This window comes from Hypanus sabinus, chromosome 3 (genome assembly GCF_030144855.1).
Source record: "Hypanus sabinus isolate sHypSab1 chromosome 3, sHypSab1.hap1, whole genome shotgun sequence".
Classification (NCBI taxonomy): domain Eukaryota; kingdom Metazoa; phylum Chordata; class Chondrichthyes; order Myliobatiformes; family Dasyatidae; genus Hypanus; species Hypanus sabinus.
In genome coordinates this window covers 116754134-116774760 of record NC_082708.1, presented here as the reverse complement: position 1 = coordinate 116774760, position 20627 = coordinate 116754134, and the positions used below count along the sequence as shown (strand labels likewise).

Sequence of the window (20627 nt, the reverse complement as noted above, 5' to 3'; positions counted from 1 at the left end):
ATGCAGTTAGTTTAGTGGCTGGTTTAAAACAAGAGACAGCACAATGGCTTTGAGTTGCTCTATTAAAGCAGCTACACACTTGCAAAGGGCTAAATGATACCACAAAACCCTTTGCTAGCTTCTTTGTGACCAGCTTTTCTACATTGTCTAATTCCAGACTAGTGCTGAGCCAACCTAGAGCATTCAGAATTGGCTTTTTGGCTCGTTTCTCCTCCTTTATTCAATAAAATTATAGCTGCCATGAAACCTATTCACCACATTCTTGCACTAACACCATATCGCTGAGTTTCTAAGAAGTTAGAAACGAACAGTACAGCACGGGAAAAGGCCCTCCGGCCCACAACGTTGTGCCCAACCAAATAAATTAGTAATCAAATAGCCAATTAAACTAAACCTTCATGCCTACACAATGGGCACCAGCATAGCATAGTGGTTAGTATAACACTAATACAGATTGGGGAGTTCAATGTTTCAATTCTGGCACTGATCTGTGAGGATTCTCTGTACGTTCTTCCCATGGGAAGTGTGGGTTTTCGCCGAGTGCTCTGGTTTCCGCCCAGAGTCCAAAGACATACCAGGTAGGTTAATTAGTCAATGTAAATTGTCCCCTGATTAGGTTAGGACTAATCAGGTTTGTCGGGGATTCCTGGGGTGGCGTAGCTTAAAATGCTGGGAGTGCCTACACCACACTGCGTCGCTAAAATAAATAAAATTTTTGAATGTCGATATCACTCTGTTTTCCCTTCATTCATGTCCCTTAAAAGTCCGTAATGTCTCTTTCTACCACCACCACCACCACAGGTAATGTATACCAGACACCCAGCACTCTTTGTGTAAAAAAACTTGCCCTTGCACCTTCAATGCATGTCCACTGGTATTAGACATTTCAACCCTGGGAAAAAGATAGTCTCTGTTTACTCTATCTATGCCTCTCATAATCTTATAAACCTATATCAGATCTTGCCTCAGTCTCCACTCCTGTAGAAAAAACAACTCCAAGTTTGCCCAACCTCTCATTATATACCCTCTACCAGGCAACAGCCTGGCAAACCTCTTCTGCACCCTCTGCAAAGCCTCGACATCCTTCTTATAATGGGGCAGCCAGAACTGTATGCAACATTCCAGACATGGCCCAACTAGAGTTAAATAAAGCTGCAACATAACTTCCTGACCTTTGAATTCAATACCTCGACTAATAAAGGGAAGCGTGCCATTTGCCTTTTAACCACCTACCAACCTGTGTAGCCACTTTCATAGAGCAATGAACTTGGACTCCTAGATGCCTCTGCTCATCAACACTGATACGGGTCTTGCCCTTAACGGTATACTGCCTTTTTATATTTGACCTACCAATTGCAACACTTCACATTTAGCCAGGTTAGACACCATCTGCCCATATCTGCAACTGATCTATAACCCAGTATAATCTTTGCTAATCTTCAGTGCTATCCACACCACCAACAATCGTTGTATCATCTGCAAACTTACTAACCCATTCATTTACGTTTTCATCCAGCTCATTTATATATATATGTACATCACAAACAGCACAGGTTCCAATTCAGATACATACCTGCGGAACACCACTAATCAGACTTCCAGCTTGACTAAGTTCCATTGACCATTACCCTCTAGTCTTCTAAGGGCAAGACAGTTCTGGATCCAAATGGCCAATTCACCATGGATCCCATGTATCTTAATCTTCTGTTTGAGATTCTGATGAGGGACCTTATCGAACATTTCACTGAAATCCATGTAGACACCATCCACAGCTCTACCTTCATCAATCACCCCGACATCTCGTCAAAAAACTCAAAACAAGTTAGTAAGACATGACTTACCTTGCACAAAGCCATGGATTTCCAAAAGCTCATAAATCCTATCCCTAAGAATTCTCTCCAGTAACTTTCCTACCACTGATGGGAATATCACTGGTCTATAGTTTCCAGGATTAAACCAGGTTCCCTTCTTGAATATAGGAACAAAATACACTGGCTCACCTGTTCTTCAGGCCCTCACCTGTAGAATACATAGATATTGGTCAAGGCCCCAGCTATCTCTTCTCTTGCCCATCCTAATAACCTGGGATATATCCTATTAGGCCTTGGGGACTTAATGCTCTTTATGAGATCCAACACTACTTCCTCCTTTACCTTGAAATGCCCTAGCGTATCAATGCACTCAGTACCAATCTCCCCACATGCTAAGCACCAAAACAAATGTTCTTCCCTTTATCCTTGAGTGGTCCCAACCTTTTCCTAGATATCATCTTGTCCTGATCTATGTAAATAACGCCTTGGGATTCTCTTTAAATCTACTTGCCAAGGATGTTTCATGGCTTTCTTAATTCCCTTCTTGAAATCTTTTCTGGCTTCTTTATAAACCTCAAGGGCACTGTTTGATTTTCCTCTTCCTTCTTAACTAAATTCATCACATCTCTTGCCATCCTTCTGTCCTTTTCTCTGTGCTGTTGTTATTTAAATCCCCTCCATGTGTCAGAAATGGATGTGCCCCTAAACAGCTGTCCCATCTAAAACTCTTGCACTAAGAATGCCCCGGTTTAACTTAGAGAAGTTGAGGTCCCCCATGACAAGCCTATTTGTTTTGCACCTTTCTCTAACCTGTCTACCTATCTGTTTCTCAATGTTCCAGTGGCTTTTGTAAAGTCTGCAGTACTCTCCCATTAGTAATTACACCCTTCCTATGTACCCATCTAGACACAGTGGATGAGGCCTCTATTATGTCCCCTTTCAGTGCAGCTGTGATATTGTCCCCGATTAGTAGTGCAAACTCCTCATCTCTTTTAACTCACTATCTTTTCTTAAACATCAAAACCTTAGGGCATTAAGCACCCATTCCTGTCACTCTCTCAACCACGTCTCTACTTGCTACAACATAAATAGATCATGTCTTGATCCATTCTTGAAGTCGATCACCTTTACCCAGAATATTCCTAGCACTAAAATAAACACACTTCAAACTATCAGTCCTACTGTATTGCGCAAACATGAGGAAATCTGCAGATGCTGGAAATTCAAACAACAACACACACAAAATGCTGGTAGAACACAGCAAGCTAGGCAGCAACTATAGGGAGAAGTGCTGTCGATGTTTCGGGCCAAGACCCTTCATCAGGACGAAGGGTCTCAGCCCGAAATGTCAACAGCGCTTCTCCCTATAGCCTGCTGTGTTCTACCAGCATTTTGTATGAGTTGTTGGTCCTATTATATCTATTGCTTTGTTCCCACCTGTTTTACTGGCCTTGACATCTATCCACCTTCCTCTGCATCTGTCTACATGCTGACCTGGTGCTCTGGTTCCCATCTCCCTGCAAAACTATCTTTGTCTGAAATATACTTGGAAGACGAGCCTCACAGCCCTTTTCAGCAGAGTATTATAAAGAACCATTAGCCCTTGGCTGAAGAATTTTTTTTCTCTTCTGTCCTGAATGGCTAACCCCTATTGAGAGAACAACTCGTGGTTCTTTTGGCAAAGGATGGAAAACTATACAAGGAGAAATTGGAATGGGAAACAGGAGTAGAAACAAAATGTAGGAAGGGAAAAACAAATGATGCCAAGAGGGACGAGATACAGTGGCATGCAAACATTTGGGCACACCTGGTCAAAATTTCTGTTACTGTGATTAGTCAAGTGATTAGAAGATGAACTGATCTCCAAAAGTCATAAAGTTAAAGATGAAATATTCTTCTCAACATTTTATGCAACATTAGTGTATTATTTTTGTTTTGTACAATTTTATTGTGGAAAAAAACGAACACCATGCAAAAGTTTGGGCACCCCAAGAGATTTGAGCTCTCAGCTAACTTTTACCAAGGTCTCAGACCTTAATTAACTTGTTAGGGCTACGACTTGCTCACAGTCATCATCAGGAAAGGCCAGGTGATGCAAATTTCAAAGCTTTATAAATACCCTGACTCCTCAAACCTTGTCACAGAATTTCATGGAAGAACACCTCTCCAACTGTTAAGCACCGGGGCGGATCAATCATGCTTTGGGCTTGTGTTGCAGCCAGTGGCACAGGGAACGTTTTACTGGTAGAGGAAAAAATTAATTCAATTAAATACCAGCAAATTCTGGGAGCAAACATCACACCGTCTGTAAAAAAGCTGAAGATGAAAAGATGATGGCTTCTACAATAGGATAATGATCCTAAACACTTCTCAAAATCCACAATGGACTACCTCAAGAGGAACAAGAGGTTTTGCCATGGCCCTCACAGTCCCCCAACCTAAACATCATCGAAAATCTGTGGATAGACCTCAAAAGAGCAGTGCATGCAAGACAGCCCAAGAATCTCACAGAACTAGAAGCCTTTTGCGAGGAAGAATGGGTGAAAATCCCCCAAACAAGAATTGAAAGACTGTTAGCTGGCTACAGAAAGCATTTACAAGCTGTGATACTTGCCAAAGGGGGTATTACTAAGTACTGACCATGCAGGGTGCCCAAACTTTTGCTTCGGCCCCTTTTCCTTTTTTGTTATTTTCAAACTGTAAAAGATGGAAATAAAAGAGTAATCTTGCTTAAAATATTAAAGAAATGTGTCATCTTTAACTTTCTGCCTTTTGGAAATCAGGTCATCTTTTACTCGCTCAGCTATTCACAGTAACTGAAATTTTGATCGGGATGCCCAAACTTTTGTATGCCACTGTATATTTTAAAAAAACCAAGCTTAAAAAGTTTTTGTCTTAATGCATTGACAATAAGGTGAATGAATTAGATGTGAAAACTATTAGGTACTGGTCACCCTCTGCGCATGAACGCATCTGAATCCTTCAGTCTCGGTTGATTTTATATTATTTTCTACAAATTATGTATCTTTCGGCTGTATTACCTCCTTATACAATACAGAGTTTACCAGAATTAAATGCAACTTGTCATTGCTTGGCTTGAGAACAATTAAGTTCACCAGACTAATTTCTAGAATGGTGGTTTAGTAGTATGAGAAAATATTAAGCAGGTTTGGGTCTATGAAAGGCCAGCTTATTGAAGATTTTAAAAATGCTTTTTGAGTTTGACAGGATAGATGTGGAATTGTAGTTTCCCCTAGCTATAGTGCCTAGAACCATTGGTCATGGCGTCAAAAGAGCTGGTTGACCACTTACAACAATGATGAGTACAAAACAGCAGGAAAGTCACTGAGTATATTTAAGACAGATCAGTAAGTTTTTAAGATACTGATGAATTGAGGGTATAGATTTTGTGTAGGAAAATGTTCTTGACATAAAAGCCATGAGTTGAGTCAAATGCCGTATGGGAACAAGACACAAAATAACTTACTCCTGTTTCTATGTCCTTATATAGATTTATGGTCTGTTCATTCCCAAGCTTGTTATCTTACAGTTATGGTCCCTAGGATCCTCACAAGTGGAAATATTTCTCTGCGTCTATCCTATTAAATCCTTCATAATCTTTAGAACAACACTTGTCAGCCTTTCCTTATGGGTATAATCTCAGATCTTCCAACTTCTTTCTTCTGGCAACTCTAGTGAAATACTATCATTTACAGGACAATGAGTATGCAGAATGGCAACTCAAAGTACATTTTTGATAAATTGAAATGGAACCACACAGGAAAAGCTCACTAGGAAAACAGAAGATCCACTTGTGAATCTGCTGTTGATTCAGGACTGTGGACAAACAAATCTTCACTGGAGTCAGCAATACAAATACTTGTGTTTGCTTTGTCTGGCTTTGGGGACAATTGGCCAATATAGGACCAGAAAATCTCCCAATGGTGCAAAATGTTTTATTGTAAGTTAGAAGAATAAAGAAGAATCAACTGTAGCTACACAAATCAGAATCTTTGATACACAGAAGTCACAAGTTATTGACCCATAACAGGTCATAATAGGTAGGTATTTATTTCAAAGAAATATTTGAAATAGTTGTTGTATTATTTATTTTCTGATAGCAATTACTTTTTTGGTGCCATATTCAATGCAATCTGAATTATAGTTATCAATGGAGGCTGGGCAGCTCAGTCTGAAATAGATCAAAGTGCAGGAATTTAAAAGCAGACAAATATGTCTTATAACGTTCAGAAAGCTAATGTCTGCTGTGTTCGATACTACCTAAAAGTAAAAGGCAGTTTAAAATTGTTCTTACTGTAAGCCATGTACAAATCATTTCTACTTGGAACAAAACTATTTCTACATTAGATATTATTCTTCTGGAATGAACCGTTTTTCCTTCCTCAATTTTCACCACATTCAAAATATCAATTATACAAAGCATTGCCACAAATTATGTAGAATGAAGAGAAAGTAGTTTATAACTTTCAGAATTCACCGGTTGAACAGGGATTGGCCAGAAAGAGTAGCACAAACTGAAAGCAAAGGTAATGTTTCTGTAAAGAAATCTGGATGCCATTTTGATGCACGAATGATGTCAAATATGCAGGCAGAAGGTAGGAAATCATCATTCTCCCCATCACAGATAGTGTCTGCCAAGAAATTTAACGGACTCAGCAGCATTAATTCAACTATATGATTCAAGAGGAACAAAAAGGAAATTATACAACTGGCACTCTGGCAGGATCAAAACTAAGTACTAGGAAACCAAAATAATGCAGATTTATTTTGAATATACTGCAGGTTACACTTAGTAATGCAACTGAACAGGAAATAGAGCAAAAAATCTAAGTGCCAATCACTGTCACAAACAGCCTTTTAACAGCTTTTTTTTTAAATGCAGCAAAGCATAATCAAAGCAAAATATATAAATATATATTATGTACATACACACAATAATATATATAAATATATATTATTATATATTAGTACACGCACACACACACACACCCACACACAATCTACACGGTTCAGAATACTGAAAACAACAATGTTGCATTTTGAAAAAAAAAACAAAATACTGGAACTCAGTTGTGTGTTTGAGGATGAACTCCATAGTGCAGGGATCATTTCTACTGCATTGAATGCAAAAATGTCAATGTGCCAGTCCAAAGCTTGAAGATGAAAAATGCTGAAAACTCAGCAATGCCATGCATCTTTCAAAAAGTGCTAACGGTTTTGCTAAAATTAATGGGGGCCGATCACTATCATCACGCTGATCAAATTTAATCAACACACTGCTGCTCTGAAATTAGTAACACTAGGTAGAAAATGATACTACTTTAAGTAACGCAAAAATGTGCAAGACTAAGCATTGTGCAAAATTCTGCCTCATCACATAACTTCTCTTTTTTTTAGACTGGGCGTTTTTCAGCCCAGAGTCCAACTATCCCTTTCCATTACTTGGGCTTCCATACAAATATGGACATATAAGTATTTATATATAATTCAAGCAGCACTTATAGGAATACAAGAAGCATTTACAGCCACTTCTACGCATTCTACTCTTCTACAATAATAAACATTTTTTGAAAAAAAATCTTATATTGCAGCAATGACCACAATTTGCTCTGTGGCTAAAACCTAAACGGGGTTTGTCTGTTCAGTTAAGCCAAGGTAGGCCAGGAACGAGTTTTTGGGTGAAACAGTATCTGCAGGTGCAGTCTGCTGCTGTGACGAATGGAATGTAGTTTCACATTTGTTTTGCGGAAAAAGTGTAGTCAGTGGAATAAGGTGGGTGAGATCACAGTTCCTGTATTTACTGAGATGTGCAGAAATGCCATTCAAGCCAAATAAGCCAAATGATCCCGTTGAAATTCCATTCTTGCCGGTCACTGACAGTGCAACAGATTGCAAAGCCTGTGATGCTGACATAACTGAAAGTGGTGAAAGGAGCTTCCTAGGACTGCCCCTGTTTAATACAGAGTTACTTTCTTTCCCAGGTACAGGTTGGGCCTTCTTTTCTCCTTCCAAATATTCGCCATTTTGATGTTTCTTTACATGCCGGCTGAAGACAAATGGATGTGTGGTTGTAAAGAAGCATTCTTCACAGCATAGAGTCTGCCTGGGAGAGTGCTTCAACTTTTTGTGCAGGTTTAGATTGTCTTTGCGTTTGCAGCTGTAACTGCACTGGTCACAATGGAAAGGACGCTCTCCTGTGTGGACACGCACATGCTCGATAAGCTTATTGGCTGTCTTGGAGAGATAACCGCATTGATCACATTTATAATGATTGCCAAGGCGATGCTCACGGATATGAATCTCTAGCTCCAGTTGGTTTGCTTTAACCACTTGACAGATTCGACACTTGAATTCCATTTTGTAGTGGGTCCTTAAATGGCATTCCATGGCTGAAGGACGGTTTGTGGCGTAAACACAAAATGGGCACCTAGTGTACAATTAAAAACAAAGAAGTAGTTTAAAACAGATTTAATAATGGTATAATACCGTGTGTCATAACACGCTTGATACGAAGACTGTGACTAAATGAACTAAACTGCTCAATAGTAACAGATGATACACTCACTGAAACACCACTGACTTGGTTTCATGTCCATAAATAAACAATAAAAGTTCAAATTAAGCTTTACGTAGAAGAGAGGAAGTAATGATTTCACCAATAAACTATACTTACAGTCTATAAATTTGTAATATAGATCAAAACTTATTTGTTAGAATACTCCCAGAAGGGGACTAACATAGGTTCCCACATCAAATGCTATTCCTCAAGTTACTGGGAATTAGAGCACTCTTCAGCTCCTACAGTATATGTGTGAGAAACACATCATTGAGAGGGCATTACAAGTACTTGCTCCTCTGTAGTGATAAAAGATGCCAACAAGTTTGTGCAATTGTGTTAGGGGTTACGTTTTATTTAGGAACTTTCTAAAATTTTACATTTCAAATGATATTTAATACTGCAGCATTTTCACTAGCTAGAACCATTTAAAAGGATTTTCTTATATTATATATAAAATGGTATAATTTCAAAATTCAAATCATTTATAAATTCTTATTACTGGTCCACCCTCTGCAATCTCTTTTGATACAACTAATTTTCAACTCACCCCATTCCATTATTATTGACCACTATGGTCCAGCATTCTGCAATGTCCTGCCCAAACCCATTTGCATTACAATATTTCTTCCCACCTTAAACCTTCTGAATCTCTACTTCTATGTTCATACCTTTGGCACCTCCACTAATTCCTGCCTGTGTGAGATAGCCCTTCAACGAAGTGAAGTTGGAAGTTCTGCTATGAAAGAAGCCCTAAGCAAGCATAAATTTTGTTAAAATTCAGCACCATTAATGATTAATTTGGCATAATCTCAAACTAGAATGAGATTTCTATGTTTCATACTAAAGTTTTATGTACAAGAGGATATACAACAAGGCTTAGTGGTTTACCAAAAAAAGTTTTTGCAACTCACCAATGCCACAGTAAACCATCAAGTCAAAGTTGTGCATCCGATTTATACCACATCACTTTAGAGAAATTGTAACTTCATGGTTCAAAGTATCTGTTCAAATAAATATTTAGAGAAATGAATAAGGAGACCAAGGATTTATTAATTTTGGAGTTGGGTAGAAGGAAAAGCGGCTGCATAAAATATGATAAAGAATTTCCAGCACAAAAGATAGCTGGTTCAGATAAGGTTTAGAAGCGTGTGGTAAAGCTCTAGACATGGACACCAGATGGATAAGTGTAAGTGATGTAACCTGCAAATATTGATGCAGCAAGCTGAACAATAGGTGAGCACAAATAGACAGATGGAATTAGAAAATCAGTCAGGGACATAGCTAGAGTGAGGATAATAGGAAATTTGGGCTGGTAACACAATATTACAGCTACAAAAGACAAGAAATTATGAACTAGCTGAATGCTATTGTTTAGAACCAGTTTGAAAAGTGGGCTGAATGGCCTCCTTCTATGCTGTAAATTTTGTGATCTGTAGCAGAAAAGCAGAAGTTTGCACAAGTAAATGCTGTATAATTTAAATAAGGAAAATGTTGTATTGTTGCTAATCGGAAATCTTCATATAAGCCACAGCGAAGAGAAAAACTTGAAAGAACATACAGGTAACTTTAAAATATGGGCAAAATGAATGCCGACAAAGTACACTGAAAGTACAAAATAAAGTCAATCCCCAATGATATCATTTAACTAAATTAGTATAAGAAAGTAAATCTTATACTAATTAGCACACAGCAGGAGTAAATATCTTTTCATGTGCTATAGCCATGAGGAACCTACAGGGACCAGTCTAATTCAGTTGAACAGACTGCAAACACGAGCACAGTATACTTAAGGAGAGGTTATAATCCAACATATATCAAACTTGTTTCATTTTTATTAAAATTCAGTGATGTAAAACTTCCTCTATGAAAACTTTCCTTGCTGCATTTCTCCTGCCCCAAATTACCACTGTGAACACTAAAAGTAAATGCCAGTGATTATTTGGTATATCTGATCTTGCTGCTAAAACTAGTTCAGACATGCCCATTTATACCAAGAGATATCAGCTATGGGCAACAAGAGGGAAATCTGTCAAATCTTCCCCTCTAAACCAAGGTGCTTTCATTGCTGAGTCAAAGCAGGTTTATTCATTATAATAGTTATGTTTCAATCCACATTCTTTAAAACAAAATCAAGTTATTTCAGCAAATAAAATTCTGTAAGTTTCAGCTCCTTGCATTGTGCATTGTACTCTGCACGCTGCATTCTTGAACATCAATTGAACATCTTACATTTAGGGAAGAAGGAAGAAATGAAATGAAGATATTGTAGGAAGATTTCTGTCCAAAGCCCTGTTTCGTACTGTAACTTGTCCAAGTGGATATTCCCAGCTGATGTCTCAGCTTCCAGCATTGGCGTGAGCCTAACACAGTACAGGTTGAATACTCTTATCTAAAATGCTTGGGGCTGAAAGTGTTTCGTATTTTTGAATATATAATGAGATTACTTGGGATCACCATTACTCCTGACTCTGAATTTATGTGCTACCGGCAAACAGTCTTTGTCTTGAACTTGCTCATCACACATACACTACGTACTGATGAAGTTGTTCAGCATGTTAGATTTTCAACAGCGATGATCTTCGCAAACTCATCAATGAGTTGCTCTGCTGCTTTGTGATCAACAGACACTATCTTTAAAAATTTAATGTGCCTGTTCTTAAGTTTCTGTAACCAGTCTGCTGAGTATTCACAATTACTGCAATTCTGTTGGTCATGATAGATATTTGCATGTTTCATGTTCAGCATATGTTCACTCCCAACTTTGACGAATCCACTCTTTCAGTACGTGTTCCAGATCTTCATTTTTTACTTTATGCAGTGATTTATATTTATTCATTAACTTCTGTCATTACATATATATCTGTAGTTACTTCTCAGAGACCTGTTCCATCTGGGAACTTTCCCAGCGCCTTGTAGAATTTTCCATTTGTGACATCATATCAGCGCTCAAAAAACTTCTGGATTTTGGAGGCTTTCGAATAAGTACTCAATCTGCAATATCTTCTCCTCTGCTGCTACTACTCCTATGGATTCCCTCCACAGAGTCTGACAGGGCAGCATGAACTTCCACAGCTCTCAAGGTGGGAAGCTGCACCTAAAACCCTCCCAGTTTAACAATGTAAGTACAGCATTTTTCATTTGAAAAGGAGTCAAGGCCTGCTAGGTGTCTGTGTTGTACTCTGCCATGCCGCAGCATTAGGAATGAAGCCTTGGGGCAAGTGGTCAGTGATTTTACAACTACAGAAAGTCTGCGCCATTATCTAATCTCCCCCATTCCCATTTTACCAAGTTCCTCTGGCTGATCTTCTCCTCCAAATATGCTGATTCCCAGATTTTTTGGAATAACATTGGGAAAACATCTTATACTACTTAGCATCCATTTTTTTATTGGCTAAGTGTCCAGCTTTTGACTCCCATTTCGTACAATTTTTTTTTAGTTGCTGATTTGTGCAAACTTTTTTCTCTCCTATGCTCTTGCCTCTAAGGTAAACCTACAGAACTCATTTCAATTGCTCCCCCTGGTCTGGCGAATCTAGGTTATTCATCCATTGGTCATAGATCTGTTTCAAAACCAGGGCCATATCTTGTTGGATCAAAGCAAATATGTCAAGCCTATTCCCTTCATTCCACATTGTTCACTTCACTTCAATGTCAACCTAGAGAGCAAGACCCCAACTACTTTTCTCCAAAGCTGGCAATGTTTAAATTTCTCCTCTTTGTGCACTCCTTCCCCTTTTTCATGCACAGGGAACTCACGGACAACATCAGCACCAAATCTGAGGCATCACTCTCAGCTGCACTGTTATTTGCTCCTTCTTCCTGTTGTCTAATAAGCCACACCTCTCTACTCCTGCGCTTAATTGTGAACCTGTTTCTTTCCCTATTTATCACTCTTTTTCATAACATAAAAGGCAAGTGATCACCACTGTCTTCCTGGACTTCATTCCATCTAAACTGATGAGTACATAGTTTCTTATTCAGGGTGTCATACCAGTCAGCATTGCTGAAGATTTCTTCTAAACTACTGTGTTCTTCCTTTCAAAAATGCCAGCATATTTCAAAAAACAGTTATGCTCAACCTCCTACCAATAAATACTTCAGGGTACTTGAGGCACTTGAGCCAAAGTCAAAGTCAGCAGGGAAATTCTTACATGACAAATCTGTTGGAATTCTTAGAGCAGTTAACAGGCAGGATAGTCAAAGAAGAATGGATGTTGTTACTTGGATCTTCAGAAGGCCTTTCACAACGTGAAGCTGCTAAACAAATTAAGAATATTGGCTGACTGGCAGGAGACAAAGAGTGGGAATAAAAGGAGCCTTTTCTGGCTGGCTCAGAGACGAGTGGTGTTCCACAGGGGGTTGCTGTTGGGTCTACTACTTTTCACATTATATGTTAATAATATGGATTCACAGAATTGAAGGTTTTGTGGTCAAGTTAGTGGACAATAAAAAGATATTGTATAATTAAAGGGGCAGGTAGTGTTGAGGAAGCAGGAAGTCTGCAGAAGGAACTTGGAACTTGAAAAGATTAGGATAATGGTCAAAGAAGTGGCAGATGCAATACATAATTATGCACTTTTGTAGAAGGAATAAATTTTCTAACCGGGGAGTAAAGTCAGAAATCTGAGGTGCAAAGGGACTTGGGAGTCGTAGTGCAAGAATCCGTAAAGGTCAACTTAGAGGCTTGGTTCAGCAGTAAGGAAGGCAAATGCATTGTTATCATTCATTTCAAGAGGACTAGAATATAAAAGCAAGAATATAATGCTGAGGTTTGATAAGGCATCGGTCAGACCACATTTGGAGAATTGTGGACTGTTTTGGGCCCCGTATCTAAGAAAGAATTTGCTGGCATTGGAGAAGGTCTAGAGGAGGTTCATAAGAATGATCCCATTATTCAAAGGGTTAATGTATAAGGAGTATTTGATGGCTCTGGGCCTATACTCATCGGAGTTTAGAAGAAAGAGGGGAGTTTAGAAGAAAGTGGGGAATTGCTTCAAGACCTACTGAATATTGAAAAGTCTAGACAGAGTGGATATGAAGAGGATGTTTGCAATAGTGGGGGAGTCTAGGACCAGAGGGCACAGCCTCAGAATGGAAGGACCTCCTTTTAGAACTGAGGCGAGGAAAAATTTCTTTACCCAGAGGAATCTATGGAATTTATTGTCACAGACAGCTGTGCAGGTCAAGTCACTGGGTATATTTAAAGCAGAGGTTGATAGGTTCTTTATTAGTAAGGGTGTCAAAGATTATGTGGGGGAGAGGCAGGAGAATGGGGCTAAAAGGAAAAACAGATCAGCCATGACTTGATGGGCCGAATGGCCTAATGCTTTGGCACCTCATCTTTCATGCAAGCACTACTTTGAAGGCCTTTGATTAACTTTCCATCCTTATCACAGTATTGAAGCATTTCTAATCAAAGCGTTAAAGGATATCCCAGTTTTATCATTTTGGCATAGTATCCTCCTTTAATTTCTCTGCAGCCTCTGGCAAAAGCAGCAACACTATCATATTTTAATACAAACTCCATATTTCATTTCATCCTGTCCTGGTTGAACTATATTGGCTCCTGGTCAGTTGATTCAGTTTAAACTTTACATCCTTTTGTTTAAATCTTTTTAGGTTTCTCCAAGCCACTACCCACATATATTAACATATTTCAGTCTTACAAACTTTCCCTTCTTTCTCAACTCAGTTTCTCTTACTTTATACTGGTGTGCATTTCCTTTTGCCCTCATCCATACTGGAAGAACTGACTTCAACTGCCAAGATCTATTCATCTAAAGGTCTCTTCCTAAATCTCTCTGAAACCCCACCTTCATCTCTCCTTTAAAGCCCTCCTTAAAACCCACCTGTTTGACCAATCTTTTGTTCAACCCTCTTAATATCTCCTTTGTTGGCTTGATGTCCACTTTTGTCTGTGTATGCCTCCGGAAAGTGCCTTGAGACGTTTTTCTACGTTAGAGGGACTACATAAATGCAAGTTATTGTTATTGCTGTCATTATTGCTTATCCTTTGCATTCCATTCTTTGTAACACTGTGCAGTAAAATCTGGACTAAACTTGATTACCTATGATACAACATTGAATGAATGAATCAAAGCACTCAAATAGAAAAAAAATTTTAAAAATTATAATCCTCAAGAGCAAAGGACATCAAAGTGACGAATGCTAAGTAAATTTTACCCAAAGATCAATACAAAAATTCTTCTCTTCAAAACCTAGTCTAGCTAGTTAGTCTAGCTCGTTTTTCAGCAGTGGTTGCACTGTAACTACCTTTGGGGATGGAGAAAGTAAATCAACATGGCTCTAATTTCACTTCATTGTTATAGAACCTCACTGAAATTTGCACATGTAAGGCAGCTAGATGAGAACAAGATTCAATTTAGCAATGATAATTCCCACTTCAATCTTAACTTTCTACTATCTCACTGGAATCCCAATACTTTGTATGCAAAAGTCAACATTGTTCTCAAGTTTCCACCCGTTCTGAGTAAACTAATTACTATGAGGACATCGCAGTGTTTTAGACCATTTAACAGTAACATCAACAGTTGAAAATAAAAAGGAAATGCTGGAAACCCTCATCAAATCAGGCAAAGTGTGTAGAATGAGAAAAAACAGCTTAAGTTTCAGATCTCTGATATTTTGTCGGAGGATAGTGCTGACATAAATCATTAGGCCAACATTTTTTCTTTATGGAGATTGATGTCTGACATGCTGGGGATTTGCAGCATTTTCCACTTCCCTGTATTTTTGTAGATCTGACCCAAACTGGCTAATTTTCTCAATCAATACTGGAACAATTTTCTTAAAGCCAGTCTAGATTTAGCTGCTTCAAAACCAAAACTAAGCAAGGAATTAGTGCAGAAAAGTTCCTTAAAAGTCAGATCCCAAGAATGGTAGTCTAGATTCCAGCTTTCCTTACTTGAGTCCTCCGGTGGAAACATTATGGCATTTTTTGTGTTCCAAAAGCTGCTCAGATGTTTTCAAAAACTTGTGACAGATGTCACATTCATACATCCTGGTGATGAGGTGGATCTGCAGATGTCGCTCATACATCATCTTTGTTTTACACACAAAGTTACAGAAGATGCACTCAAAACCTAAGGATTAACACAAGCACCACAATTATAAACTACAAATGAACACAACAAGACAGAATGGATTTAAAAAATCTTTTAAACAGTCAGTACGTACAATAACATTGTTCTAAGTGAGTGACAAATTACAAAACAGTAATTAGGTTAATTATGAAGTAGGACCACCCTTGGTGACATATAGCACGAGGAAGGTGTGAGCACTACCCCAAACAAAGATTAGCTACTGGTTATAGTACAAGTATTGATCCCAACCATGCAAGTCTTGTCCAACAGGGAGCAATCACAAAATAATCTTATTGATTCATCTCATTTGACTTCATAGGTGAAGGGTGTGTCACTATGCAATGTCCCACAAAAACAGGGATTCAATACAAAAAGAAACAGCTGTACTTTAAGGTGTTGAAGATGCTGTCCCTTCCAACTCCTCTTCAAATGTATTTTATGATGTCTGTGTCAAGTACAGTTTCAGGAAGCAACAAATGAAATGGACCTACATACACTCCTGCCTTATTGGTTACTACAATGCAATGCAAGCATCAACTCTTCCCCTCAGTATGACTTGTTCACATTCCTCTGCTGGCAACCTCCTGCAGGATCACAGCATGTAATCTAACTACATAGTGCAATACCTCTGGGTGCTCTGCTAGATTGTTCTCAAAGATTAACGCCAGACCGTGAAAAGGCTGATAACCAATTGCTCAATCAAAGAGGTTTTCTAACCAGCAGAAAGAGGGAGAAAAACAGAGCAAGGAGAAATTTAGGGAAGGAGTTTTAGAGTTTGACAGCTAAAGTTTTTAAAAGTTGGGAACGATTAAGAGGATCTGATCGGGGAACACAGATATTTAATGGGAATAGGGCTGTGGAAGTTAAAGAAAGACAATGGGCAGATTTGAAAACTAAGGGGAAAACTTTAAAGTTAAAGCACTCTTTATCAGGGAGCCAATGCAGTTCAGTGGGCACAGGAGTACTGGCAAGTTAAAATACCGTTTATGAGAACGATAAGTTAGATCAAAAACAGAATATAACCAAATTTAAAATATACAAGAGTAGGCCTGCTTAAAGAGGCCTGCTTAAAGAGGTTGAAAACCAGTTACTGTCTAAGGACAGCTATAGATCTGGGATCTCTGGCGCTGCGCTTCCACTGCTTACCAATAAACAATTCCTTAATTAAGAAATTATGATGATCCCTCAAATGTCTCCTATGCCACGAAATCACAGAACATTTTCATGGATTGAGGGTGAATGCTATGTTTTCCCTCACAAAGTCTTTTCATTATTTAAAATATAATGAGTGTGTTTCTATATTTATACCAAGTGTTGCAAAGTACTGTTTCATGCTGAAATCCCAAATGGGCCCATAACTCCCACTGAATGAATATGTATGCAAAGTTATACTGCGTTCACATACATTACTGATGCCAGAGATACATTTATTAAATCTTGTAGACATGGTTCTTATTGCTTCCCATAATAAATATTTAGAAATAGGTTGGCTACAATGGAAGAATATTCTTTCTCCTCTAATTGCTTTGAGCACACAAGTTTCACTGTGAAACACATGGTGTGTTTATAAAGGCAATCAAGGGCATTTCTGGCTTTAAATTATGCTGCTTCATATAATTAAGATAAATATAGCTCAGCAACACATAAATGAATTCATAGAACAAGAAACCATTTGCTCTACTGCAAGAAATGCAAGAAGCTGCATGATCGTCCTGTGACTCCATATATTTCTCCCAGGTGTTCTAGTTTCTTCCCACATATCAAAGACATGCTGACAGGTTAAATAATTACAGAAAAATCTGGTTAGTGCAGGTAGGTGGCAGGAAAATTGGAGTTAATGGGCATGTGAAGAATAGGTTTTTAGGGAAATAAATTTGGGAATGGGACAGATAGGACTGCTCCAAGGGCTGGCATGGACGCAATGGGGTGAATAGCCACTTCACTGGCATAATGAAATATAACTAAAAATAAAAATCACTTATTATATTCTAAAGTAAACATATCGTAAGTTATTTTTGTTTGTTCCATATGCATTGAGCTACATGAATTTTTGAACAATTAGAGCAACCAACATTGACCAATGCTGAACTGAAAATAATGCAATTTAAACAATGAAAGTAATTAAATGAAATTTAAAGTAATGAAAAAAATGTCTTTCATTTGTTTAATTTTTTATCATCTACCTTACCATTATAACAAAGTACTCTGTACACTTAATTCAAGTGTGGCCCCTACCACAGAGGCATTTGCTTACGCTCAATGCTATTCCATGAGGATAGTTAAAATCTCATTTCTTAAGGCATTAAATGTATTGAACTACTGTTACATTTCCTCAGGGAGAGAAAAAGCCAAGTAATAAGAGCAAGTCTCAATTGATAGCAAATCCAGAAATGAATTAGTTTGCATCATCAGTACACTCATCTTGAAAGTTCACCAAGAAGCAAAATAAGTTCTTCAAATTAAAAGATGTTCACTACTTGTACAAGGAAGTTCTGGACAAATTTTGTGTGCAAATTATAATTTCACATATTTTCACTAGTCACATTATAGGATTTTTTCTATTATTTAAGTTGTTTATATAGTCTAGCTGTTTCGATCTGAATATGTGAACTATCTGTATTTCCAATGATATTTACACCATGATTATGAGTTATTATTAGATCTAGGTCATTTATTCCATGCAGTATGCATGTAGATTACGATCTCAGATCCTAATAGATCTGGTGTGTTTACTGAAAATTAACTACTATACATTATCATAAAGCAGTAAAATTTAAAACTTTAATACTGGAAGAAATATTTAGAATTGGTGGGTTTGAGACACATGAACCACTTGTGCATTTTGATACCTTTAGTAACTGGACATCAAATTTCCAAGTTGCTCACTTCATCATTTTTACCAGTAATTTGTCAAATTTAGTAGAGATTATGTTTATTTAGACATTTAATAAAAGTCAGCTTCTAATTAAATTCTGACTAATCATGATCCATTTGGACTTTTCATACATAGATGGACATTTGCATCTGCAAATTTATGACATCAATGACAGGGTCTCAGGACAATTAGCATTAAATTCAGGCTACAATGCAGTATGATAATAGAAAAAAATTTCAGTTGGATCATTATCATTAAAACAATAAACAGATCCACCGTACCTTTATCATTTTTTTCCTCAGATCCTGATGTAGATGACCCAGTGAGCAACACCGCAGGGTTGAAGGAAGAGCTTTGCTCTTCAGTGGTCACGTCTGAATGGGGAGTTTCAGGTTCAATGACAGAATCGCAAAGTGCTGAAGATGAAGACAACGAAGATGACGATGATGATGAAGAAGAGAATGTGGTAGCTGCCTTGGATTCACTGGACGGGCTATGACAAGAGGGTGTTTGGACTTTATCATCTGTAGAAATGTTAAAAGCAGAGTGAAGATGTGAGGAAATTCTTCCATTAGTTGTCAGAATTGATTTTTTGACAAGTATAACCATAAGCCAAAGCATTAGTTTAATTTGACACAAATTCTAGGGCTTTTCTCTGGCTATCTGGGCTAGAAGCAAAGTATCCAAGGTAAAATGTTGAAGAGAAATGTCTGAAAACATTCATCTGAAGATACTCTGGAAACTTTAGAAAATGATGGCAATTTTTCAAATTGATTTATTATCTTCACCAAAGGGCACTTGATTGTAAGCCATAGAGTCATAGAACAGTATAGCACAGAAACAGGCCATTTGGCACATCTAGTCCATGACTTAGATCCTTAAGTCCTGGCAATATCCTAGTAAATCTTCTCTGCAGTCTTTCAACCTTATTGACATCTTTCCTGTAGGTAGGTGACTAGAATTAGACAAATTAGGCCTCACCAACGTCTTATACAACATCAACATAATATCCCAACTCCTGGATTCAATACTTGGACTTATTAAGACTAATGTCCCAAAAGCCCTCTTTACAACTCTTTCTACCTGTGACACCACTTTCAAAGAATTACTTGACTTCTCTGTTCCTCTGCACTCCAAGCCAGTCCTATCCTATTTTGTCCTCCCATGCTGCTGTCACCTTTACACTTGCTTGCATCAAAAATGCCATTTGCCATTTTTCAGCTCATTTATCCAGCTGGTCCAGATCCTGCTACAAGCTTTGAAAGCTTTCCAAGCTGTCCACTAATACTGCCAATTTTGGTGTCATCCACAAATTTGCTGATCCAGTTTACTCCATTATCATCCAGAATGTTGACATAGATGACAAACAACAATGGACCCAGCACTGATCTCTTTCGCACACCACTAGTCACAGGCCTCCAATTAGACAGACAACCATCTACTAACTATTCTATGGCTTCTCTTGTGAAGCCAATATCTAATCCAATCTACTACCTCATCCTGAGTATCAAGAGAATGAACTTTTTGACCAAATTCCAACTGGTACATTGTCAAAAGCCTTGCTAATGTCCATGTAGACAACATCACTGCCTTGTTGGCACTGACTTTTCTGGTAATTTCCTCGAAAAAACAAGATTGGTTAGACACAACCTACCACGCACAAAGCCAAATTATCGCTAATTGGGCTCTATCCAAATGCTGATATATCTGGTTCCTTAGAATAGGTAGTGTTGAGGAAGTTGGGAGACTGCAGGAGGACTTGGACAGTTTAGGAGAATGGGTAATGAAGTGGCAGATGGAAAACAGTGTCAAGAAGTGCACGGTCATGCACTTTGGCAGAAAGAACAAAAATATAGTCTATTTTCTAAATGGGCAGAAAATTCAACAATCCAAGGTGCAAAGGGACTTGAGCATCCTCACGCAGAATTCCCAAAAGGTTAACTTGCGGGTTGAGTCGGTGGTGAGGAAGGCAAATTGCAACGTTAGCGTTCATTTTTAGAGGACTAAAATATAAAAGCAAGGAAACAATTCTGAGGCTTTATAAGGTACTGATGAGGCCTTACTTGGCGTATTGTGAGTAGTTTTGGGCCTAAGAAAGCAATGCCTGAGATTGGGAAGGGTTCTGAGGAAGTTCACAAAAATGATTCTGGGAATGAAAGGGCTAATACATGAGGAGCATTCGATGGCTCTGGGTCTGCAATCACTGACAAAAGAGGGGGATCTCAATGAAACATATCAAAAGTTGAAAGGCCTAGATA

The 20627-nt window shown here is 38.2% G+C and overlaps 1 protein-coding gene across 12 annotated transcripts in view; it reads right to left on the bottom strand.

Moving 5' to 3' along the window:
- Positions 1-6578: 6578 nt before the first annotated feature.
- The window catches only part of znf827 (zinc finger protein 827), an 89155-nt gene continuing 75106 nt past the window's right edge, over positions 6579-20627 (bottom strand). For 4 of the 12 annotated variants that reach the window (XM_059964989.1, XM_059964991.1, XM_059964990.1 and 1 more), the window contains 3 exons: positions 18651-18893; positions 15317-15494; positions 6579-8259 (listed from right to left, as the gene is read on the bottom strand). In XM_059964989.1, coding sequence (XP_059820972.1) covers positions 7455-8259; positions 15317-15494; positions 18651-18893 — 1226 coding nt within the window. In that variant the 3' untranslated portion in view covers positions 6579-7454. Of the gene's footprint in view, positions 9142-9302; positions 9393-14240; positions 14358-15316; positions 15495-18650; positions 18894-20627 lie in introns of all 12 variants that reach the window. The other 8 variants (XR_009511276.1, XR_009511275.1, XR_009511277.1 and 5 more) reach the window with 8 other exon arrangements.